The 27,210-nt window shown below is 41.0% G+C and overlaps 1 protein-coding gene across 1 annotated transcript in view; it reads left to right on the top strand.

The window, feature by feature from the left end:
- Positions 1 to 6,660: 6,660 nt before the first annotated feature.
- The window catches only part of LOC105703569 (probable JmjC domain-containing histone demethylation protein 2C), a 132,108-nt gene continuing 111,558 nt past the window's right edge, over positions 6,661 to 27,210 (top strand). The window contains exons 1-6 of the mRNA XM_023434852.1: positions 6,661 to 6,672; positions 7,717 to 7,995; positions 10,818 to 10,931; positions 16,379 to 16,573; positions 18,259 to 18,343; positions 19,405 to 19,493. Of these exons, the coding sequence (XP_023290620.1) occupies positions 6,661 to 6,672; positions 7,717 to 7,995; positions 10,818 to 10,931; positions 16,379 to 16,573; positions 18,259 to 18,343; positions 19,405 to 19,493 (774 nt within the window). The remainder of the gene's footprint in view (positions 6,673 to 7,716; positions 7,996 to 10,817; positions 10,932 to 16,378; positions 16,574 to 18,258; positions 18,344 to 19,404; positions 19,494 to 27,210) is intronic.

The raw sequence follows: 27,210 nt of genomic DNA, 5'->3' as shown, positions 1-27,210 counted from the left end.
GTTGAAGTGAACATTCCTTAAATCAGTCGATTCGAATAAGACTAATTTTTAGCAGGTTAAGGTGAAATGAAACATTCTTTAAATCGGTCGATTCGTATAAAATACTTATTTTTAAGACGTTAAGGTGATGCAAGCGACACATGGATTACGTCATTTAGTCCAATACCCAATATAATTCGATACAGCAATGAATATAAATACGAAAATCGGCAACGTAGGTATTTAAAAAAATCTATTTACCTGTCGATGAAATATCTCACCGTGTTTCATTTCACCTTAAAGGCGCGGATCTACGGCCTTTCCCCACTGTGCGTATCAAAAGGCTCCCCTCTGCGCCCGCATCATTCGTTGCCTCCCCCCACTCCCCGCCGACCGACGCGCCCAGTCGCCGGCAGGTGATGCGGGTATCGCCATCTCCGTCTCGCCCGCATCTCTGCCGATACCTCCCTCTCTCTCCCTCGCTCGGCCTCTTTTCCTGGAAAAACCCGCGCGCCTCCGTGAAAGGTGAAGGGGGGAATAAAAGTCTTTTGTCCAGAAGTGTTCCCCCCTCCCCACTTGGGCGGCTCGCATCCACTCATCATTTCCCTGGGAAATAGGGTCTACCTCCCCCACCCTTGCGCGAGGAAAAGAGAATAAGAGAGAGAGATTCACGTGTGCATCCGCGCTACTTGCACGCGACCGACTCTCTCTCTCTCTTTCTCACTCTTTTTCGCTCTTTCGCCCCGACCCGGTCTTTATGTCGCCCTCTTTAGGTCGGGGAAGGAGAGGTCTTCCCGAGCGAGAGGTTACGTGAGATTATGCGAGGTTACGTGTGGGCGTCCATTGTTATGGCGACGTCACGCGCTTCCGCGTGCCTCGCACATGTGCGCGGGGACACGTGAATATTTTCCAGTCTTTATGTTTCTTGTTTTCCACTTTGTTTTTCGTTTTTCTTTCGTCGCTGGCGTAAGGAGGGACGACGTGACGGATGTAGACTCGCTTCCGGTCGGAAACTGGGACGAGGTGGGAAATTCGCGGCGGGTTTTTGAGGAGCGGTAATGTCCGCCATCTTGGATGCGCTATGGTTGATTCTGCACAATCTTTTGAAGGAGATGTATGAAATGAACCGCAGTAGTGCATTTTTACTTGAATTACATGTAATACTATGTTATAATTTTACCGCAATTTATTGTAGCAACGAAATAACCAATGATAGAGTATTGTAAATTTCCATGGGCATTTTATAATATTGTAATTTCTTGACTGCCAGTTGATAACCGTGGTCCAAGGCGACTATTTCCACACGCGGAGTTTTTCCAAGGCTTCGAAAGTGGGAAAGGCGGAAGAATAACACAAGCCAGCCATTCGTTTCCTTTATTTCAACCGGAGGTCGTATTTTACAAGGCTACTATCAGTAAAATTGCTCAATTTATCTTTACCACCTCGCGATTAACGCATCTTAAACCGAACTTTAATAGCTAACGCTAAAACGTCTTGCATGCTCAACACGCTTCTTTAGAGGGTTAAATGCCCGCGGCGTCACCTTGCGGCAAGACGAGGAGTCGGACAATTCCTTTCCTCTTCTTACATAGTTCCTTCAGGGCGAAACAGAGGAGGGGTCTTACCGCGACCCTCTTCAGTCTGAAAGGGAAAGCAATTTCATTATTGCCCTCGGGGTTGGGAGAGCTCGATAACCCCTACGTGTATGGACCGACACCTCCCTACCCACCTTACCGACGGTCGGTGACACCCTTCCCAGTAGGGGGCCGATCCCCTCTCGGCCCCGCGGGAGGACGAATCCGGGGTCGACGTTGCGAAGACGGCGGCCGCTGCGCGAATGACCGGCGAGGGGAATTTCGGCGGTATATAAGGGAGGGGAGGGACCGCGCGCAGCGGCCACGGAGAGGGGGGGTGGGGAAGGTCGGGAACGCGTAGGCGTTCCAGGAATTTAGTTTACCTCGAAAACTTTATGCGCCGTTTTACCGGTATTTTCGGATATATAGAATTAGAGGTGTTATTTGTGGAGAGGAGATCGATGGTAGATAAATTTTACGTGAATTTATTATGTACTTTGTAAATCTAATGTAACGAGGAAAAATGAAACTAAAGATATACCGAACGTGGTGTACCTGGGGAGGGAAAGTGGAGACGCTCGAGGAATTTAAACTGCCTTGGAAACGGTGTAACTATATTTGCAGTTCCAAAGGCTATTTTTAGAAGCACTGAATTGGCAGGTTTATTTACAGAGGCGTGGGCAGGGCTGAGGTGGAAGTAAGAGAATGGAGTACATGTGGACATTTTCATTTGGTGTCGTAGATAAGATGATATAGCTCTTCCTTAACTTTCTACTCGTACGCGGAGGAGAAAAATTCTTTCGCTCAAATAAACTCAAATAAATCGTCACACTTCCTAAGAAACGTTGCATACGAATTATTAGAGTTTATTTATGTGAAATAATTATTCTTTGAATTTATAAAATATATCTCTGGTGCCATTTTGAGAAAGGTTTTATAAATATTTCGACGTTTTGAAATATATATACAGAATGACTCTTTCATAACACCTTAAGGCGGCGTTCCCATAAAAGGCGCGCTTTCGCGAACGCGCTGTAGGGTGAACGCGACCTTATGATGGTGGGCTTCGGCGCGAGAGGGGAAGCTTGAGGCAGGTCGCGGCGCGATAGGGGCAAGATGGCCGCCCGGTTGCCATGGCGACCGCGTGGGTGGTACCGCCCGTTCTCCAGGGGCGGAGCTTTCGCCGCGGCGGCCATTATGGTTCCCCTATCTGAGAAGTGCCGCCATCTGCCCGAGATCCCGCGGACCTCTTGCGACTTACCCTCGAGACGAGAGGGTGATAACCGCGGTGGGCTGAGAAAAGAAATCTTTCCCAGTAAATACATGAGATATAACGTCAAATATTGACATGCAGTAGCAAAAGAACGACATCCGTTCCAGACGTATTCTCCTCACAAATCGTTGACATAAAACTGTTCTAAAAAAATTGTTTCTCGCTTTTAAATTATTTTTCACGGGATTCATTTGTCTGTCCTAAGTAATACTTCCAACGAAAATATTATAAAATTATCATTTCCTTAACGGTGTATTTTTCAAAACTAAAATGGCATCGGTCCGTGGCAGATTTCCCAAAGGTGCAATTCGAGGCGACCGTGTGTACAGGAATCTCTGGTGTAGATTTCGGTACACGTGGTTTTACGTCTCTCTTTCTGTCAACCGGTGGCGGCGACAAATTTATCGCACGTGGCCAATGAGTTTCCGGGACAGCCGGAATTTTCCCCGCGAAACGACGCCGTTTGCCGTGTCGGTTATGTCAACGTCGACGTCCGGGTGTTACGATGACGAGTGCTCGCCCGATTTCGCGGCCGGCACTTGCATTTATGGCCCGTTAAGCCGTTATTGCGAAACGGAACCCGTGCTTGGTCCGTTTTCGAGGTTCCAGAGATACGTAAACCCGGAACGAGCTCGTCCCGTCGTTCGTTATTCCTCGAATCACGACCCGACGTCTTTCGAATGCGAATGCGACGCCGAAAACGATATTCACGAAAAGGATCATTTTTTTTAATCGTATATATTTTTTCTAAGTATTTTACATTATATACTCACAACATATCGTATCAATCGAATGCGAATGCGACGCCGAAAACGATATTCACGAAAAGGATCATTTTTTTTAATCGTATATATTTTTTTTAAAGTATTTTACATTATATACTGAGGAAAAATATCGTATCAATCGAAGGCGAATGCGACGCCGAAAACGATATTTAGGAATAGGATCATTTTTTTTATTCGTAAATGTTTTTTTCTAAGTATTTTACATTATATACTGACGAAAAATATCGTATCAATCGAATACGAATGCGACGCCGGAACGATTTATAGGAAAAGGATAATTTATTTATTCGTATATATTTTCAATTTATTTCAAATCTCTTGGGGGGCTTTTACAGAGAAGATAAATGAGGAATAATAGAGAGGTCCTCGAAGTCGATTATAAAAAAAATGTTTATTATGAAATAAAATAATGCAGGATTGCAGAATGAAAGGAATTTTTAATTGACCAACGAGCGGAGATATTTTTTCTCTCCTTTTTCATCACGAAGCGAGTGCGTGGGAACCAGTTCACATTACTCGGCCCCGCTCAATGAATAATGCATTATAATCAGCATTATATTATTCATAGTTATTCATGGGACGACGTAAACAGGCGTTCGCGCATGCGAGAGCGTTTAGAGGCGCGAATGTTGAATGAACGTGTCGATTTTGTCGCACAGGTGTCGTTTCTAACCACGATGTCAAGAATAATAATTATTACCGTGGCAAAAGATTGCGAGCTGCGATATGAAAGAGTCAAGCTATATATATAAGCTGACCTATATCAACGTTCGTTATTATATATATTTTTATTTCGTTATTATATACATTTTTATTTCGTTATTACATATATTTTTATTTCGTTATTACATATATTTTTATTTCGTTATTATATATATTTTTATTTCGTTATTACATATATTTTGGGTGTACCGATTCGTTTGAAATTATACCACGTGAATATGTACGCCCTAAAGTATCGCCTGAAACTCAGGAAATTTCATTTTTCGTGAAAAGTTTATTCACTTATCATGGACTTGAACCAACATGGCACGTTTCCGATGTGTTACGCTTCTTGGAGGGTTCGAATCGAAAATCAAGAGTTTCAAGACCTAGCTCGAACAATTTAGAATACCGTAGAAATGGAATATTACGGAGTCAGATCGGAAAATGTGGTAAATACTTTCACCAACGATTGCGAGAGAATCCTGGCTTGTCTTGCGGCTAACACGCGGTTTTAGAGGAAAAATTTAGTTCCAGCTAAACGTCACAGATGGCGACGTCGGTTCGTCAAAATATAAACGGTCATGAATTAATGAAATTTCGGCAGTTTTACGTCGATCTTTTTATCATTACTTTACCGAAATGACGTGTAGAACCCTTTAGTTTGTATAATTCTTAACGTAGACTGTAAAATACTTCAATATAAATATAAATGTCGGTAACGGGACGCGCCAGCTTATGTTACCACTTGAGGATTCAAAATGGCGTTACCATCAAAAAGGGCATAGATGAATTTGAATTTATCGACCTGGATTAAATTTCTCAGCGCCTTTAATATCATCTTTAGGCTCTTATTATATTTTTCTCCGTGCTTTCGTTATGTCGCACTGGGAAGAAAATAAAAAATAACAGAAAAAAAGTGGGAAGCAAAACGCCACGGGCGGCTTGCAGGGACACGGGATCGCTTGAAATTAGCATAATTGGCACCGGCAAGGGGCGAATTAAACTAATCGGATTAATTCGGGGTGCACATAAATCCCGACGAGGCTTCCGGGAATATTCCTGACGCGGACTTTTAATTCTCGTCGGATTTTAATCAACGCCCTCGATATCGGTGTTTCGGGGAAATAATGGCGGCTGTTTGTCCCGAGTTTCTGTTCGTTTCGGATTTTATTACCCACCTGATTCCTCTTTTTTTCCTTTTTTCAATTTTCCCCACGGCTAATTGCCGGTCAAGCGGATATCGAGGCTTCCACTTCTGTGGATTAATTTCGAGGGCTTTCGTACGTTTTCCCAATTTTAACAATCGCTTTTTCCGCGAACTTTTCAACCGGCCTCCAGGAAATAATAATTACTGTCTCGCGGGATTTTCAATTTCAAATTTTTATTATTCGTTGCGTCACAAGCGACCGAGATTGCATTATTTTTCAGTTTGTTTGTTGACCTCGCTCCGGATATTCCTGTTTATCGAAACAGATTTTCAATTTTTCACGTTTTTCCAATTTTAACGATCGCTTTTTCCGCGAACTTTTCAACCGGCCTCCAGGAAATAATAATTCCTGTCTCGCGGGATTTTCAATTTCAAATTTTTATTATTCGTTACGTCACAAGCGAACGAGATTGCATTATTTTTTAGTTTGTTCATTGACCTCCCGCCGGATATTCTTGTTTATCAAAACAGTTTTTCAATTTTTCACGTTTTCCCAATTTTAACGATCGTTTTTTCCGCGAACTTTTCCCCTGGCTTCCGAGAAATAATAATTCATATCTCGTGGAATTTTCAATTTCAAATTTTTATAATTCGTTACGTTACGAGCGACCGAGATTGCATTATTTTTCAGTTTTCTTGTTGACCTCGCACCGCATATTCTTGTTTATCGAAACACTTTTTCAATTTTTCCCTCGAGTCCCAGGAAGATTGATTACACGTTCGCTACTTCAATATGTCGCAACGTGATAAATAGTGATTATGAACGTTAACGGTGCGATAATTATTATTTGTCAAGCTGATCTTAAAATGCGCGCTGTTAGAAATATTCATAAAATTCGTGCACTTTTAGTACGTATCATTGTAGTGGAATTACAAACGTAAAGCTCTGAAATTTAATTAGCGTAAATTTATTACGAATTAGTAAATGAACTTACAATTTGATGACAAGTTAAAACACTGTGAAATTGCGTGGGAAAATTAATACGCTTATGTACGAAATTTATAACGCATGTTACAGATTTCTTGCAAATATGTTATAAAATTAGTATGTAATGTCTGAATGAAATTTCTAACGGAGTGTCATAAAACATCGGCCGTTGTTTATTCCTTGGTAAAATTACTCCGAGGAGGTGATTAATGTCCACGGAAGTATGCCTACTAATTCCGAAGGTTATATTCTAATCAAACGCTTACGATTTTTTATTTCCCGCAATTCAAGGTGACGTGATGTGCGCGAATGGCATTATGCAAGAACGAGAGGTGCAACAAACAAATTAGCAGAACTCGCATTGCAATAAACTTAATTGACACGTGGAAGAAAAGGAGCACCTTACTGTGTTATTTCAATCCTCGCTAAAGAATGAAAATAGAAAATGATCGACACAATCACAACAACAAACAATAATGCGATTCGGTAACAAGTGACATTCGGCCTAAAAATTTGCATTAAAATCCATGAATTCCTTCATTAAGAACCAATTGGTGTTGATATCATATGATAAACAACAATGCAATTCGGCAATAAGTGACATTAAGCCTTAAAATTGCGACAATAATTTCCAGCTGATTTCCACGTGATTTGCATTAAATGCATTACAATCCATGAATTCCTTTATTGTTCAAAATTGCAACAATAATTTCCAGCTGATTTCCACGTGATTGTATGCATTAAAATTCATGAATTCCTTCATTGAGAACCAATTGGCGTCGATTTCATATGATAAACAACAATGCAATTCGATGACAAGTGACATTCGGCCTTAAAATTGCGACAATAATTTCCAGCTGATTTCCACGTGCTTGTATGCATTAAAATCCATGAGTTCCTTCATTGAGAACCAATTGGCGTCGATTTCATATGATAAACAACAATGCAATTCGGCAACAAGTGACATTACGCCTAAAAATTGCGACAATAATTTCCAGCTGATTTCACGTCATTTTATGCATTAAAATCCACAATTTCCTTCATTGAGAATCAATTGTCTTTGATTTCATATGATAAACAACAATTCGACTCGATAACGTGTATTCCACCACCCTGTGTTGATTGGGTTATAATCTGAACACGGTGGAACGGTAAGAGACAGCCTTAATTCCGATGAGACAGGGTACTCTAGTTTTTAGACTGCGTTATTTGATCACTGAAACTCGAGACGAAGTAAATAACGCAATTACGGGGTGTGTTTGCAGGTACTCGTGGAATACGACGACGTGGAGTGGCAAAGAAGGGAGTGGTTGTCGCCCCACAGGGATGCTGTGTTTTCCCTCTTCCTGGTGGAGAAAGGGCTCTGCTGGGCCGAGAGACCGGACCCACGACACACCAGCCTTATCACCATCAACCACCACAACCACGACAACCACACGAACAACAACCACCACCACCCCCATCACCACCACCACCACAGGATGAATGGGAAACCCTTAAGAGGTGCGACCGCGGCTGCCAACACCGTCGCCTGGCCTGCCCTGGTGAGCTTGGTTTCCTCATACAGCTTATAGAAGTGGAGTATGTGTGTGTGTGTGTGTCAAGTGCCCAGAGAGGCATCTTCTGTCTCTAAGCTTTCCCGGAAACCGCATCACGGGTCTTTTGATAAATCTCCAGAAATCTAGATTCATAGTTTTTGATGCCCTCATTGAGTGTAGAGTGCCACTCTGCGCCATCTGTGATTTCAGTGGCAACTAAATTATTTCTTCGGGACATTGTCTTACCAACACCGTCGTTTGGCTTGTCCTGGTGAGCTTGGTTTCCCCATACAATTTATAGAAATGGAGTTATTGTGTGTGTGTGTCTGTGTGTGTGTGTGTCTGTGTGTGTGTGTCTGTGTGTGTGTGTCCAGAGATCTTCTATCTCCAAACTGTCCCGGAAACCGCATCACGAGTCTTTTGATAAAGCTCCATAAATCTAGATTCATAGTTTTTGATGCCCTCATTGAGTGTAGAGTGCCACTCTGCGCCATCTGTAATTTCAGTGGCAATTAAATTTTCTTTTCGGGACATTGTCTTACCAACACCGTCGTTTGGCTTGTTCTGGTGAGCTTGGTTTCCCCATACAATTTATAGAAATGGAGTTATTGTGTGTGTGTGTCTGTGTGTGTGTGTCCAGAGATCTTCTGTCTCCAAACTGTCCCGGAAACCGCATCACGAGTCTTTTGATAAAGCCCCAAAAATCTAGATTCATAGTTTTTGATGCCCGCATGGACTGCACAGTGCCACTCTGCGCCATCTGTGATTTCAGTGGCAACTAAATCTGAAACGTGAATTATTATCTACGGTGTGAAGGGTTCATTTCCATTCTTCGTGTTTGCGGTGTCGGGGGTTGCGTTTATATTTACCCAGGATTTTACATTTCCAGCAGTCGTATTGTTTGTATTGTTCCTTGTAAATGTTGGCACGAGTGATTAAAAAATTTTAATAACTCGAGGTATCGCGTTAACGAGGCATATTAAGTAAATAAACCCTATGGACTGTTACGCGCTCCCCCAACATTCTCTCTGTAATCTAACCCCCCGTTACTATATACTTTCCCCTTTCTCTCGTTTCTTTTTCTTCCGCTAATTAACTCGATTCCCGTCCCTCCCTCCTCCAACGACCTTCGAACCCGTTTCCACGGCGACTTTGATTCCCTAGGGAGCCCCTTAAGAGGATATGAAAGAGTCAGCCTATATACATCTGAGAAGTCAAATCGTTGGGGAAAGTATTACCCGAATTGGGTGTACCGATTCGCTTGAAATTTTACCACGTGAATATGGAGGCCCTAAAGTACCTCCCGAATCTCGTGAAATTTAATTTTTCATGAAAAATTTATTTACTACATGGACTTGAACCAACATGGCACGTTTCCGACGTTTCACGCTTCTTGGAGGCTTAGAATAAAAAATCAAGAGTTTCAGAACCTAGCTCGAAATGAGAAAATGTGGTAAATACTTTCACCAACGATTGCAAGAGAATCCTGACTTATCCTGCGGCTAACACGGGTTTTTAGAGGAAAAATTTAGTTCCAGCAAAACGTCACAGATGGCGACGTCGGTTCGTGAAAATATAAACAGTCCTGAATTAATGAAATTTCGGCAGTTTTACGTCGATCTTTTTATCATTACCTTACCGAAATGACATATAGAACCCTTCAGTTCGTATAATCCTCAAGATAAACTGTAAAAGACTTAAACATAAATTTAAATGTCGGCTTATGTTGCCACTTGAGTATTCAAAACGGCTTTTCCACCAAAAAGGGTACAGATGAATTTTCCTTTATCGACGTCGATTAAATTTCTTAGCGGCTTTCATATCCTCTTAAAGCTAAAAGAGAAAATCCGAGGAGGATGTGGGATTGGCGGTGGGTGGCGGTGGGTGGGTGAGGCAGTCGGCGGTGGGTGGTGGGTGGCGGCGCCCGGGTTAAGGGGGCCGCAATGTCGGATGGAGTTTGCATGCGAAGCAGCTGCAATCTCGAGCGTTGCACTTTATTCCAAGCAGCTGCGGGAGCAACTCCGGCCAAGAGTTCTAATCGTAATTAGGGAACTTTTAATTATCCCCTCGCCCTACCCCGCCGCCGCCTCCCGGGGTTTCTCTCTGTCGCGTTTCGCCGGGGAGTTTCCGCGATTCTCGGGGGCAAGGGGGAGAGATTAATCCGCCATCGAGTTTGATTATGCCAATTGGCGTGATCGCGATGGGAGTGGGGGGCTGAAGGGGGTGATGAATGGAGATACCGCGGGTGGGATAATTGTGGCACCCCCGGGGGTGGGTCGAGTAGATATGCCGATGACGGGAGGTATTACTCGGGGTTTAATCGGAGCACTGGGACGGGGTTAGAGATAGTGCCAAATGTAATTGTTGAATTGCTGCGGTGATATCACGGGGTGGGGTTGTTGCGGTCACTCTGGGAGGTGGGGTGGGCTGCTTGTGAAATTTCCCTCTATTGAAAATTGTTACTGCGGAGGGGTGGAATTATTGTGGGTGGTGGCAGGGGGTTTGTGACATTTTTTTATTGGACATTGTTGGGGGGGAAGTTAGGATTTTTGCGAGGGCTGGTAGACAGAGGATGCTTGTCACATTTTTGGGGTAGATATTGAAGAAATGCGGAGGAGCGAATTAAATAATTATTATTTATATTGAGATGGAAGGTGATATAAGTACATGCTGCATATGCAAAATTTAAGATTAATTTAAGACGTGTCAAGAATGGTATTTAAAGGTTAACACTGGTGAGAAATAGTCCAATCTTTGCGATGATTAGGTGTGTTGGATTGATAAATGAGGATGTTACATTTCATATATACATTTTTGTCATTTTTCAGACATTCTACCCTCTTGTCGCCCGTGTAGATCTCTCGGAGGACTCGATGCCCCTTGAGTTCATGCAAGACCGGCGACTTGACTTCTGCGACTATTCTGAGTTGAAGATCTTCACGGTGAGCATTTAGTGTTTGTAAAAAATACCTATGCAACTAGATATATATCCCTGAATTCATAATACCCTCTTTCCACTAACGAATTACATTTACATACAATTAGTGACGTCAAAAATCACCATTTTCACGTTCAACAACCCATTGCATAAAAAAATCCTTTCAACAGTAATTGTTCCTTTTTCTTCGCGCAACAACTCTTATCCGAAACAATTCCTTCTTCAATGCCCCAGAAACCCGATAATGTACAATTACCCCAAATACCTGTTACCACTTCCCTTGTACGATTTAAATTTTTTAATTCCCGTAAAAATCCTCAAACAATCCATTGGATCCAAAATTCCCGCTAACAAAAGTTGTTCCTCCCCCTCCTCGCCACAACTTTTGTCTCAAGCAATTCGTCATACAATGCCCCAGGAACCCGATAATGTACAATTACCCCAAACACTTGCTATCACTTCCCTTACATGGTTTCTATTTTATTCCTCGCCTCCAGATCACCAAACGAAACCATTCCCTTTGCGAAAACCCGACAAAAGGATCGTTCCGTCGGCAAGAAAAGCTAGAAGAGGTGGAAGCCAAGGGGGATGAAAAAAAAGTGAAGAATACGAGGAACGCGTCCGACGTCGGGGCGGAATGTCGAGCAGCGGGACGAAATAGTTGTCGGAAAGTTCGCGGCCGCTCGGCGCGTTAAAGCGGAGAACCAGGAGAGCCGTCTGGGCCGGCTCGAGGCTTGCGGTCGGGGAAATTGTTTCCAAGTAATTAAACTGCGGGAACTTTTGCCGTTAAAACTTGGACTATCGGTTTCCCGATAGGCGTCGACGTCGCGACTCGTTCCTCGTCGGGAAGTTTCCGAGCCTGCGGTCAGGGCCGTCCGGATGCGAGCCCCCTCCACGTGGAGGACGTTAATGGTTGCAATTTTTCACCACTTTTGCCCTGGCCGCGGTAAATCAAGTTCAAGAAGGGAAGTTTTTGCTCCTCATACCCACCGACCCGTGTATCCGGCCAGGCTGCCTCGAAATGTTTGCTCCGGCTATGAAACACCCGAGATGAAAGTTGGTTGAGAAAAAAGAAATCTGGATTTTCCTATATATTAATGTTAGTTAATGCGGGAAATTTCGCAGGTTCTTCTTGGATTTTTCCTTTTTCATTTGTTATTCACCACTATGAAATGAAAACCGGCTATGAAACACCCGAGATGAAAGTTGGTTGAGAAAAAAGAAATCTGGATTTTCCTATATATTAGTGTTAGTAAAATGCGGGAAATTTCGCAGGTTCTTCTTCAACTTTTCCTTTTTCATTTGTTATTTACCACGGGAGATTTTTATTTTCCACGAAGAGAAATAAGAGATGTTTGCTCCGGCTATGAAATCTCCAAGATGGAAGTTGGCTGGGAAAAATGAAATCTGGATTTTCCTATATATTAGTGTTAATTAATGCGGGAAATCTCGCAGGTTCTTCTTCGACTTTTCCTTTTTCATTTGTTATTCACCACGGGAGATTTTTATTCTCCACGGAGAGAAATAAGAGCCTTAAGGTAATATGAGAGTGTCATATACACCTACCAAGAAGTCAAAATATTTATTATACTTTTCTCCAAACTCGGTGCATCGAATTATCTGAAACTTCAACACGTGATTATGGAGTCTATGAGGAAGGACGCGCCGAACGTGAAATTTCATTTAAACACCCGAATGAAATCTTATTTACAACCACCGAAAAGGGGATAGATGAATTTTAATTAATCGAATGTTCATCAAGAATGCGATTGTCAGGAAAAAATTCGCTGCGAATGAATTTCCCTGCTAGCTTATAGAACACCAACCAACACATGGGAATAGGAAACGATGAATAAAATCATGGAATAGAATGAAGCCGATATCACCGATCGAATTTCCTCGATGACCTCATAAATTCAAAATGTCGGATGAAATTTCAGGGGAATCATGAATTCCGGGTATTCTAATCCGAGGACCGATTTACCGTCGCGGATATAGCTCTCCTCATCTCCTGAAAACGAGGAACGACGAGCCCGGCCATTAAGCATCGTCCCGAGGACGATTACGGCGTACATAAATCATTTCCTTGGTATAATACGTAGAGGTAAATCCACGAGGAGTGGAAGTCGCCGGGATTCGGTGACCCTGAACTATAAATGCAGGCGGCCATCTTGTTCGCGTGCAGGACGCGGCCACACATGGAAGAAGCTTTCGCAAAGGAGAAGATCGGTAAAAGGGAAGGAAGTGAAAGAAGTGCGTATATATGCAGAAATACGTGGACATACGTATTACGGGCACGTATGTGCGAGAGAAGCCACATGCCGGATAGGGAATTTCGTTTTATTTCACCGGCAGCTGCCCCTAAGGACGCCGCGACGTCCACCTTGGACGTTCGCCAAAATGGCCGCCTTAGAGGGCGCCAACATATTTCCGACTTCCCCCGAGGTGCCTGAACTGAAAACCAATCTGAAGAACAGCTAGTTTTGCTTGAAGGCTCTTAACACATTCGCGACCCGGACATTTTTTCCGTTTCAAATACTGAGTACCGGCGAAAATAATGAAATTCTTTCGCCTTGTTTTATACATCTCTCTAGGTCAATGAGACTTTTTTTTATTTCAACGTTTCGGTGATAGCGTTGCTTTGATACCAGCAACACTATAAAGATATAGATGAATTTTATTTAATTTTATTTAATTTTTTTTTTTTCAACGTTTCGGTGATAGCGTTGCTCTGATATCACCAACGAGGGAATTCCCTTCGCCGTGTGAATTTCAATGGAGAAACGCGCACATGTATCGCCGATTTACAGAGAGCTCCGATGCGTGGAGAATAAATACGCGTTAACAACTTTCTCGTTTCCACGAGCTTTCGATTAAACGATTACCGGTATCCTTCGTCCTATTTTACGCGCGGCGAATTTCATTACAGGGACACGCTACGAGATTAAATCCGAGTATTGACACCCTCGATTCCTCGTTTTGTTGACCATTTATCGTTCCGACTATATGTCGCGCGATTTATCCCGGAAGAAGAAAAAAGAAAGATTTTTTCAATATTCCCTCCGCGTCACATGGGGCGAAAATAAAAATCCTTCGATATTCCTATCGTGAAAGTTGTGCGTTGAAATTATTCCGACTCGATAATAAATAATGTCAAAGATGTTGAAAAATATACGAGAGATCCTTTTGCACATTTCTAATGACGATTAAGTACTCTATACACTGAGAAGAAAATTCGTTGAAAAGAAGTATTTCTTTGAACAGTACCAAAGAAATATTTTTTTAATTCAAAGAACGGTTATTTGGCAGAAGTAAACTTAAATAAATGGTTCATCATTCTGAAGAAATGTTCCGTTAAATTTATTCGAGTTTATTCCAGGTAAATAATTATCCTTTGAATTGGAAAATTATTCCTTTGGTTCAATGAAATGACTTTTTTAGCGTACTTGAAGGAAATTTCTCGGTACGATAAGGGCGTTCTGGGAGAGAGTTAAAAAATATAATTGTGGTTATTTCGTAAGGCAGTGCGCTGTTTCGGGGTGAAAATGCTTTTATACGCGGGGGGAATAATTTGCAGGAAAAAAAGTACAGAGAGCGTAATTCGTTCATGAAGGTTCGAATTAGAGGCGGAGCATTTTTCTTCCATTAACTCGACACATATTTAACATAAAAATCAGTTCTCGTGAAAAGTTGCAGGTTGCAGGGTCGACTAATTCTCATTTCCCGGGGAAAGTAAAATGGAGAGCATTTCTCTCGATTTACGGAGAGGGAGTTTCTCGCCTCGGACTTTTCCGAGGAATTGGCGAGGGCGGAAAATCCCAAAAAGCAGTCTGCTTCAAGAATACATTTTTAATATTTTTTTTTTCCTTCTATGTAAGATCTTTGAAAAAGGTCCCGCGGGTCCAGAAGTACAGGAAATCATTTTTAGTCCCGATTACTAGGAAGAACAATACATAGAATACCTAAAAAGCAACAATAGAAGACAATCATGTCGACTAAATCATTAACAATACGCATACATCCACAATAATCATAAAATATACCACAGTATATAAACTTGCATGTACAGAATATTTCCACGCGTAGTACTTTAACAATTTTTAAGAAATTTAATGATAACACCCCAAAATAGACTTTAAGCACTTTAAACATTTAATTGTAATTGTGGAACGATGATGAAAAATTTCACCCCTGACTGGGCCCTTATTAATTATGCCATTTTCAAAGTACTTAGTAATTCCTGACCATCCTCAACATCGCCAAGATGGCCGCTCGTTAAAAATGGCCTCTGTCCGCGCAGCCCGTTATAATTTTCCGCCCCGACCATTAATATCACGCGTGATTGCATAATGCGCTGGGAATAACGCGAGAAATGCAAATAACGCCGACATGCGACGTGAGTAGGGAGAAAAAAGGCAAAAGGAAATATCGCGAAAAACCGGACCGAGCCGTAAATTCGCCCCCGCGAATCGTACGAGTGGTTGGGTGGCCGTCTCGAGGCGAACGGTAATGCTAATGGTAATGGTAACGGCGTAATCAGCCTCCATTACGTGTACGTCCAGGTCGACGATAACGCCACGTGATTTATCGGGACCGGTCCTGCGAACGCGAGAAACAGAAAATCGAGAAAATCGATGGATAGAAGGGTGAGACTCGGTCGACCAGAGGTTTGCCCTAGGTCATGGTGTTCCGTTTAGGTTAGGTCAGGTCAGGTTTAAGTGAGATATCTTGCACGGGAAAAAAAATTTGTCCAAGGACCTTCCTTATAGCCTCCATATTCGCAAGTTAGAAAGGATTCTGTACATGAGAATTGTTAACACATTCGCGAAAAATTCGCAAATTTTTTCCGTTTCAAGTACTGAGTACCGGGAAAAATAATGAAATTATGAAACTGGTTGCCGCGAGCTTGTATCGTGTATCGTCATGGACGTGATTCACGTCAGCGGCAATCTGGAGTAGAATATAAAATGACGTGAATTCACGTCAGCGGTCGCGAATGTGTTAAGGGGATGTGATAGTGGCATCCGAAAGCTCAATCGTTCATAAAACTTTTTTACGAACTGGGTGTCTTAAATCGTTTCATACTTTAAAACGTGAATATGGAGACTCTAAGGTAGGTCCTGAAACTCGGGAAATTTCATTTTTCATAAACTATTTTTAAAATACCTATAAAGAAATTAAAAAAGAATTGAAATTTCATGAGTTCCAGGACCTTCCTTATAGTCTCCCTATTCACGTTGTAAAGTTTCAAACTATTCGGTAAATCGAGTTGGGAGAAAAGTTTTATAAACAAAACCTCTTCGATGCCACTTTCATATCATCTTAAGAACGATGATCCCTAAAATTCCACTTTCACATTCCCTTAACGAATGAAGGAAGAAAATATGATAGATGTGCTTAAAAGTTTTCTCCTGCAAACTTGAACCGCGTTATTCTTCTTTCTTTTTGCAGCAGGACTGGGAATTAACGAAAGGATCGGTATCCTGGGCGAATGCTGTTCGACGCTGGTCTGAGATGCAGGATGGCCAGAGGATCCTTTTGACAACTCCAAGTGTCCTTGTCGGATTTCGTGTCGAAGTTTATCGGGCCGAAGGCACCACCCAGTGGTACACCGCAGTAATTGTCGGGTACAATGAGTCCACGAAGGTAAGTGAGAAATATAAATTAACAAGATAACATAAACATGATTCTACATACAGCAAGAAAATCCCCCATACAACCCGACTGGAAAAATCGCCATCCATTCTCAAATCTTTATCTTATTCCACGTAATCCTTAATAGAAAAATCATGGTTAAAAAAAAAGCCTATAGTACTGTTTAATTTTATCAGATAAAAAATTTGCAAACGGGGCGAAGTGTTTTATTTAAAAGTTGGGGAATTAAGTTTATCATGTGTGATGGGCTGATTGCAGGAGAGAGCATGAGGTTTAAGATAAGTTTATTAAGTAAGTGGGTTAAAAGTAAATTAGTACTGTATGGGGCTGTTAATGTTACGGGTAATTCCCTGGATTTTATCGATGGTTCTATATTGTTTTATCAGAAATCGATGCCACTCGAGCCCGACTCAATCTCGTTGTCGGTATTGACACCACTCGATCGTAAATGGAGTATGTACTCGGTATCGGTAACCAAGGTTATCTAGATTCGATTCCAATAAATAAATACCGCATCCATGGGATAGATTAAGGTCTGCGAGAGCTTGATTTCATCTAATCTTTGCTAGGAAATTTCAAATTAAGGCGGTGTGATAGTGGCGTCAAATTGGTATCGTTTATGAAACTTTTCTCCGTACTGGGTGTTTCGAATTCTCTCAGACTTGACAATGTGAATATGGAGGCTATAAGGAAGGTTCTAAAACCCATGAAATTTCAATTGTAAGATAATTTGTTTATAACTATTTTCAACAATCTTAATAAGAAATGAAATTTTGGGAGTTTCGGGACCTGCCTTAGGGTCTCCTTATTCATGTGGTAAAATTTGAATGAAATCGGTCCACCCAATTCGGAAAAAAGTTTCATGAACGATTGATCTGTAAGATGCCATTTCCACATCCCCTTAAGGTAATATGAAAAAGTTAACATTTTAAAATTTATCGATATGAACTTTAGTCAACCTTTCCATTTAATTTCCCAATTAAATTTAAGGTGGAATTCAAGTAAAACATAATGTTCATTGAATTTCCCGCTCTTCTAGACACTAGGAAATATTAATGAAAATAAAGAGAAATAAGTGACAATTTTGATCAGATGTCTAAATTAATAAAATTAGATCATCCGTAAAATATCTGCCGGAGATCCGTTTTCGTCGGAAGTGGTTTAAGGGAAAATCGAAAAAAAGGGGAAAAAAGGAAAAAGAGAAGAACGAGAGGACCGAGAATTTCTTCGACTTTGAGAAATGCACGGTGACCGAATTGCTCGACTGGCCGACTTGGGCGAACTTTCGTCGCCCTTTCTCCTCGGAGGAGAAATGTCGCCAACCTTGGACGTTTTCCTCGTTTTCCCCGTTTTTCCCGATTTTCGGACTTCCGGGCCGCGAAGGAACGCCGGAAGAGAGGCGGGCTCGGACAAAAGTAATTCCAAAGAAGCTCGGCGATAATTCACCGGGGAAATTGGACGAGAGTAACGGAAAAGCCATTCTCGATGGCGAGGTTTTCCATCGGAAAATGGAAGAAAGAAAGAAAAAGTTATATTTTAACAACATTATCCTAAACGTCAGTTGTCAATTTGCGGGACTTTGCATTTTTAGATTTCACGATTTTCCGGCGAACAAAGCATTTCCTATACGTAAAGGATGTTAATTAAATTTAATTTTCCATTTTTTATGTTTACAGGATTTGACAGTCACCGATGATACCGTTCTCGAAGATCATAACGAGGATCCAAGTCTGGTGCAAATGCGCTTAATTGGCGATGGAGGTGAGTTTGAATTTAATTAAATGAAGGAAATTCCAGCAGTGATTAAAAAATCGATATAAATTGATGATTTAAAATCCGGTTGTTAAAGTGTTACCCTGAAAGTATAAAGTATGGTATAAAGTACACCATAAAAATATAAACTTAGTGCCCTTTAAACTCCCAGGGGATTTTTCGCAATTCATTTTTTATCGAACTTCTTATTATCATCAATCACCATCGTTTACGAAAGACTATTTAACTGTAACAAAAATATGTAAAAAGTGGATATTAGACCGCCATTCATTATTTAATATCGCTTTTATTATAATCAAATGCTGCATTAGATTTTTAAGACAGAGCTTTAATCTACGACGTAATTGACTTCGGTGACGAAACTATGATGAATAATGATTAATATTAAAACTCTGGAAAAAAAAAAGGATATGAACTTTCTCATCCTCGATTACACTAAATCAAGGATAATTCGAGCTGTAATCACAGACTTTGTGTAGACTTTCACCAGGACTTTTGCAAGCTGTCTCCTATCAGCGACTCGGCATGCAATAATATTAAAAAAAAAAGCCTGATGCACGATAATCGTTAAACGGTAATTGAAGCTTAAATTAAATTACCTTTTACATCTTCACTTGGGTCCGACATTTGCTTTTACGAAGCAATTAAGCGACCGGTTTGCGAGATGAAATCGTTTCCAGGGGAGATTGTAAAATTCCACTTTGAACGTTTTTATTCATTACGTTTATTTAGAGAGTGCTCAATTACAATTTCTACGGAATGTAGATACAGAAATTGAAAAAATCCCACTCCGAGATTTTAATCCGCCATGTATGTAAAAAATTTTCAATATCAATTTCGATGAAATAAAACTGGTTATTAAATGGTTCAAAAATGAAATTTTACGAGTTTCATGACCTACCTTAAGGCCTCCATATTCTCGTGGAAAAATTTCAAACGAATGGGCACACCTATATACATATACATATTTCTCTTCCTTATCACTCTTTTATACCACCTTAATAGGTTAATAAAAAATTACTAGTATTTGAAATATTTTTTCTTATCAGTGGTGGAGAGCATCATGAGAGGCGAGGTCGTTGGCATGACTCAACGGAGGTCAAGATCATCGACGGGATTGACGCATGCTCTTGTCGTGGTGAGTACAATGTTCTGATTGGTTACTGATTAATCGACGAGAATGGCCGCACTCGATTGATAAAGATCAATCAGGGGAATGGACGACTCTGATTGGCGCGATAAATTTCTTCCTCTTGCACGATTTTCGATTATTTCGAGTCGTGGGATGATAAGCTCCTCGAGATACCACCCAGAGTGATGTCAATGATCTAATTGATAGGTTTATCACGAGATAACCTGTTATCTTAGTGAAGTCGAGGGGTTCATTTCAGAATTCTGCAAGCCTGATAAAAATGCGTCAAATGGGCATTACATATCTGCAGAGATAAAAATAATATTATTCCGTTGTATTAATAAACGTTGGATAATTTCATACATTGTAGGAAACTGGAATAACATTTAGAATCACGAGATAACCTGATATCTACTATAAGTCGAGGTCAAGGGGTTAATAAAAAAATTCTCGGATTCTCTTGAAAATTCAAGAAATGGGAATTTTTACAGCAAACATAAAAATAGTTGAAAAGGATGGATACATTCTAGAGTACGGAAATATTTTTAGATTTTCAGGTCATACTTTGAATTTTTATTCACTTAATCGAAAGTGCGTGAAAAAATTTAATACAATAATTTCTTTTCTTTTTTTTTTAATTCCGGACTTCTACAGACATTTTATGAAGCTTAATAAATCATTGTTCGTTCCGTTTGTTGAACAGTTTGAAATTATTTCAGCAAGATAATGCCGGGGAATTTTCAGGTCATATTTTGAATATAACACTTAATCGAAAGTGCATAAAAAAAATTCAAGACAATAATTTCTTTTTTTTTTAATTCCGGACTTCTACAGACATTTTATGAAGCTTAACAAATCATGGTTCGTTCCGTTTGTTGAACAGTTTGAAATTATTTCAGCAAGATAATGCCGGGGAATATTGAAGGGCAGAAAGAGGGAGTGTAGAGATAGGATAACAATCATGACAAATTGCCGAATGGGTTTGCGTAGCTGCACGTGTCGAGATTTATTGCTAAATTAGCAATAATTCAGGTTTAATCCGGCGCCGACGAAGCAGTTTGTTAGAGCAGCAATGGAACCGTTGTTAAAATATTCATTGCCCTGTTAAATTTATCCGCTGTGGAAGTGCTGCTCCGATTCCATCGTTCCCTTTCAAACAAATACTAAACAAGAAATTAACGATGTCAGCTATTTCAATAAACCACCCTCTACGACGTTGCCCTTTTGTCGATAATAAATAATAAAGTCAGGAGTCCAAACTGTGCCAAAAGGTTATTACAATACAATATCTGAATACTTGGATTTTTATTTAATAAAAGCTTCCCTTTTCAAATCTTCATCCCTCACAGTGATAATAAACAAAAATGTGCTCGAAACGCGTACAAGGAATAACAGTGTTAATTAAACTCCTTTTGTTCAAATTTGATATAATTGAAACTGACTTAATAATTTCCTAGTGTAAAGAATGCAGAAATTTTTGTCTCTCCTTTTATAATTATTTATATCCAGCTTGATAGGCGTACTCATTTTTCTTTCTTATTTACCGCGTAGTGAAGTTTTTTTCGTTTAATTTTTCACACCCAGGGAAATATGCGGGATTCCGTTTTGGATTTTGCATTGCAATATTTTGCCACTTGTCAGACCGATTCAGCCGGCAAAGATCTGAAATGTGCATCAGACTTAAACCTTGCATCTCTGTTCAGATACACGTCGCCTAAGCCATGTACAAACTCCGGTATGTACTCGTGTCCTTGCTTCGAGTAAAGTACATGCCTATGTACAGTCTAATAGCGTATTCCGAAATTTCTAAAGCCCCTGCACGCGGTTCTCCGATTTCTGCATTCATGTGCATTCACAATGTTGTTTAATTCATGGGAACATTTCGTTGAATCGTTTAGCTCGAATGGATCTGCTTATATATATAGAACCCTTTGATAACACCTTAACATTCCAAGAAATTAAATCATTCTAATTTTTCAACGTTTGTTGATAAATATATTGACGTTCTATATATATAGAATCCTTTGATAACACCTCAACATTTCAAGAAATTAAAACATTCATTGATAACACCTCAACATTTCAAGAAATTAAAACATCCGAATTTTTCAACGTTTCTTGATAAATATTTTGACGTTGTATATATATAGAATCCTTTGATAACACCTCAACATTTGAAGAAATTAAAACATCCGAATTTTTCAACGTTTGTTGATAAATATTTTGACGTTGTATATATATAGAACCCTTTGATAACACATTAACATTCCAAGAAATTAAATCATTCGAATTTTTCAACGTTTGTTGATAAATATTTCGACGTTCTATATATATAGAACCCTTTGATAACACATTAACATTTGAAGAAATTAAATCATTCGAATTTTTCAACGTTTGTTGATAAATATTTTCGACGTTCTATATATATAGAACCCTTTGATAACACATTAACATTTGAAGAAATTAAATCATTCGAATTTTTCAACGTTTGTTGATAAATATTTTGACGTTCTATATATATAGAACCCTTTGATAACACATTAACATTTCAAGAAATTAAAACATTCGTACTTTTCAGTGTTTGTTCATAAAAATATTGACGTTCTATATATATATGTATAACCCTTTCATCTCAGCTCAACATTCCAAGAAACTAAAACCTTCGAATTTTTCAACGTTTGTTCATAAAAATATTGAAGTTCTATATATGTAACCCTTTCATCTCACCTCACATTCCAAGAAACTAAAAGATTCGAATTTTCGAAATTTCGGGGAGGATTTTCGCCGAACAGTCAAGAACGGCCTCGTGTACCGTTCAATCAAAATGTCTGGGGGATCGATCGATCGGATATCCATGGTTAAATAAGGCTCCTCGAGCCGACATTTCAATTAATCCCCATTCGTAGCCCGACACCTTTGAAGCTCGCCGGTGAAATTTCCTGAAGTGGCCTCCCGGAGTATTTCGTCCGAAATAGGCCCTCCATCGAGGCGGCGGTGAAAAGCTCAAAGACGGGCATTCCGTGGCTGAATGAAAGGGTTGAAGCGCGGCCGGCCGGGTCGGTCCTAGGGGAAGGTTCCCTTTAACCCGGGAATCAATAGAGTCGTGTTCAGAGGCCACTCCGAGCCCTGCCTTCGAGCCCGGAACAAGCCCCGTTGCTATCCGACCGACCAACTTCCGGCCGTTCGCTTCCTTCCGCTTTGGCCCGACTTTTTGCGCCCCTTCGCGTCATTTTCGCCAGACAAATTAGCCCGACCCTGGACCGCTTCCATCCACCGCATCCGTCTTCCGCTTTGTCCCCGTTGTCCTCCGTTAATGTCGTTAGTTGGCGCTCTTTGTCTCCCCGAGTGCGGCCAAAGTAATTATCCCTTGGATAAATAGTGAAAATAATTCCGGGCGGGGGTTAACGAAAGGGTGGATTCATTAATTTCACCCCGTACAGGGTGACGATGAAATTCCCACGGTACCTGTCAAATTCCCACGCCTTTTCATATTCCTATACTACGCTGAAATAATAATATTTCTCTTTCAATTAAATTCTTTCTATGAAGGGAGTTAAGGTGATATGAAATGGTTATTCTATATGGGGTTAATGAAAGGGTGGATTCATTAATTTCACCCCGTACAGGGTGACGATGAAATTCCCACGGTACCTGTCAAATTCCCACGCCTTTTCATATTCTTATATTACGCTGAGAATAATATTTCTCTTTCAAAGAAATTCTTTCTATGAAGGGATTTTATATTAACATATACTGTATAAGTATAAGTAAAGTATACTGTATAAAAATGCAGGAAATCCATTAACGATCCATCCATCTGGGGGGGTGGAGCCCACCCCAAGATTCAATCGTCAAGAATCGAAGAACCAGGACAGAAGATTCAGGACGAAATGCGAACTCATCCTTTCAACCCTTTAACAACTGGAGACCCTTCTCCCGAAATCGAGCAACCCCATTGCGACCCTCCACCCTCGATAAATCGAATCCGCGCCGTATCATCGCCCTGGACCATCGAATTTCCGGGGTGTCCATCAGCCGATTCGCGGTCTGGAAGGAATCGTCCTGCAAGCTGCAATTCTTCGGAAAACCGCAGTCAGCAGGGCGGAAGGGTGGCGAGGGGGTTGCACTGTACCCCTCTAAGGAATTACTTTCTTCCGTGACCTTAGTCGAGGGTGGCGCCGCCACTAGATCGACTACCGACCCTGCCACCCCCTGAAATCCCCATTTCTCGAGATAAATTCACCCCCGGCGAGCACGCGACACACGACCCGGATCTAGACAATTCCACCCCCTCTTCGACCCGATGGCGACCCGAATGCAGGGCTCGCAATTAGCCGAAGGTCGTGCCAATTAATTTCCATACAGTACCCCTGGTGTACGTTGGCACTCTAAGAGTGGCTTTTAAGCTACGAAAGGGTTCATATATATTAGTTTTATAAATATTTTCACATTTTTATATATAGAATGACCCATTCATATTACCTTAGCGTTTCGATATATATATATAAAATTATATATGTGTACGTTGGCACTCTGACAGTGGTTTTTAAGGTGCTACGAAAGGGTCCATATATATTAGTTTGATAATTATTTTCACATTTTTATATATAGAATGACTCTTTCATATCACCTTAACGTTTTGATATGTATATATAATTATATATATACATGACCGTCCTGCCGGATGTTCGCCACTCGGCGCCACGCTTTAATGGCATTAAGGTGAAGTGAAACCCCCCTCAAATCAGTCGATTCTAATACAACACTTTTTTTTAAGGGTATTGAACCAAACTGTCCGAAACTTTGACACGTGACTCGCGAGCACCTAAGAATTGTCCTGACACAATCGAAATTTGGATTTTCCAAAGGAACTTTTTATTACAAAAATTCTCTAACTTATGCCAGGCCAAAACCAAAAGAGCGTAGAGCTCTCATATTTCGATCGATATACAATTATCGAAGGCTCCGATATGAGAAACGAAAGGGTCAGGAGAATTTTCCGACAATTTAGAACACTCTGTTAATCGATAAACTCGCATTTGGACGGGATAAAGGCCAAAAAAGTGTTGTATGCGCTTCTATGCTAAAACGATGGGAATACGAGGTCTCGGAGTGAAAATTTAATTGACCTGGAAATCACAGATGGCGCAGGGGGTCCTCTGCAGTGAATTAGGGCCTCAGAAATCACGAATCCAGAGGATTTCTGGAGTTTTACTTGGATTTCTTCATAATTATTGTAGGAAAACAACAGGTGGAGTATTCCATTAGGTACAATACCCAATATAATTCGACACAGCGGTCAATATAAAAACCAACGTCGGGAACGTAGGTGTTTAGAAAAATCTTCTATATCGACGTCGATCAAGTTCGTCGACCTCTTTAACTTCACCTTAAATTCCCCAATTTGAGCGGCATTTCCGATCGAATTTTCCGCGCAACAGTTATTACAGCCGTGTCGATACCTTCAGATGATCGGTAATTGGGGGGAACGGGGAAACGAAGGGCGGAAACGAATATCGACAAGAGGCCGACTCGTATCGGTCCTATCGACTATTGGAGGACGAGAGCGACGAGCCTCGGGAAAAGCCAGCTTTTCCGAGCCATTGAGCGCGAAAACGAGGTCGCCTCCTCCGGAACGAGAGTGATGGATGAAACGAACAAAGGGACCCGAAGGAAAAACTCCCTGCCGGTAGTTTTCATTTAATTTCCCCCACTTTCCCCACCGAGACCGCGAGACCCCCCGCGAATTCTTCACCCTGTATTTCCTGTCCATTGCAGTGCGATGGGGAAAATACTGTTTCGAGCGGGATATTGGAAAATTCCTCGAGGAAATTCTTCCGCTGATTCTTTCGACCAAATGGCTGAATTAAGAGTCTTGACATGATTCTTTGTTACAAACGGAGTTTGGAATAAAAAATTGCCATTGAACCAGGGAAATATTTTGGTGATTCAAGGAATTTCACTCGTATAGATTCCAATAAATTGAATGCATTTCCTCCGAATTATGATAATTTATTTCAGTTCACTTGAGTCAAATCATTATTATTTGAATTTATATTATGTCTCTTTGATATAATTCAAAGAAGTGTGTCTTCGGTTCAGTGAATTTTTCTTTTTCATTTTCTGGGTGTAATGAAATTCCAGCAGGTGGATAATTGTTTCATGTCTGAATTGAAATTTGGAAAATGGAGGGGCAGACATGGAAAAAATTTCAAAATTTTCTTGGAACACTTCGAGCAAACCCCTTTCGATGAGAATTAAATCCTTACTTCAAATTGTATAAAAAAAAATATTCAATGCCCATTTAATTTTCAGCCGAATTATGCTACGTAACCTAACCTCAAAAATGGATATCTCCTGCTATAACCAGATCGGGGTTTCCTTAACCTAAAATTTCCTAAATTATTAGTCGCTTTTTCATTTTCCCGCAGGAGAGAAAATTTCTGAAGAAACTCAGCCACGCCCGATATGCAAACGAAATGTTACAGCCGAGGGTATTATGCAAATATCTGTAAATGAAAAACATCGAAGTGGCGGAGAGACCACCCTTGGTGCTGAAAAAGTCATGGTAAATGCAGGTGCAGTTCGCCCCGGGGTGCGGGGAGATTTCCTCTCGGTACATCGGGGACCAATTAAACGATCCGCGTTATCAGGTCCAGGGGAAAGACCCCAGGCTCGGCCGATTCTAGGGAAAGTTTCCCCTCGTCCCTGGCACCCCATCTTACGAAGTCTAGGTCGTACACGACCCCTTTAAACTGGAGCCACCCTCTCGCCTGTTTCTCATTGCACCCCGTCGTACTCTTTCCTCCGCCAGACAAATAGCATCTCAGCATTATGCTTAATAATTTTTTTATACAAAAAAAAAATTCACCTACTAAACGTCTACAACCTACCCAATGCAATATATAAAAACGTCCGTAATGTACATACGATACCGAAGAAAAATACTGGTACGTAGTAATAAATAAATAAATATATAATGGCGGAAAAGAAAAGAAAAAAGATTATGGTACGCAACTATCAGGCGCCATCTTTCATCGGGTCGCAAATAGTGCATAAATATATACAAACGTCCGTAATGTATATGTTACCGTGAATGACCGAAATTGGAGAATGTCGACTTTCACCGGTGTAAGTCAGAAATAAGGGTATTTAGCAAATGTTTCGGGTATATTCTAAGCGATTATGTGAATGTTGACATTCACCGGTGAAAGTCGACATTCTCCAGATTTCGGTGTTTCACCGTAACATATACATGATACCGAAGAGAAATACTGGTAAGTAGAAATAAATAAATAAATATATAACGGCGGAAAAGAAAAAAAAAAGAAAAGATTATGGTACGCAACTATCAGGCGCCATCTTTCATCGGGTCGCAAATAGTCCATAAACTCCGAATTATCGGATCCGGGGGAAATGACCTCCGGCTCCCCCGATCCGAGGGAAAGTTTCCCCCTTCCCGGCCCTCCCCGATCCTATACGATCCCTTTAAACTGCCGCCACCCTCTCGCCCCTGTTTCCCTCTTCGGCTTGAACCCTTCCCTGGATCCCGTCCCAAAACAACCAATGGCAGGAGGTCGTTCACTTTCCGCTCGATCCACCCCCTCGACTTGTCCCTCGTTACTTCGTCCCATTGTTCGCCCCCTTTCTAACTTTCTTTGCGGGATTCGTCACAGGGTCTCATTAAATCTTTCTAACTCTCCCCCTCCCCCCCCCCCCCCCC

The sequence above is a fragment of the Orussus abietinus genome, unplaced genomic scaffold (assembly GCF_000612105.2).
Source record: "Orussus abietinus isolate OABI.00-Male unplaced genomic scaffold, Oabi_2.0 scaffold127, whole genome shotgun sequence".
NCBI classification, from domain to species: Eukaryota; Metazoa; Arthropoda; class Insecta; order Hymenoptera; family Orussidae; genus Orussus; species Orussus abietinus.
This window is presented reverse-complemented; position numbering and strand designations above follow the sequence as displayed.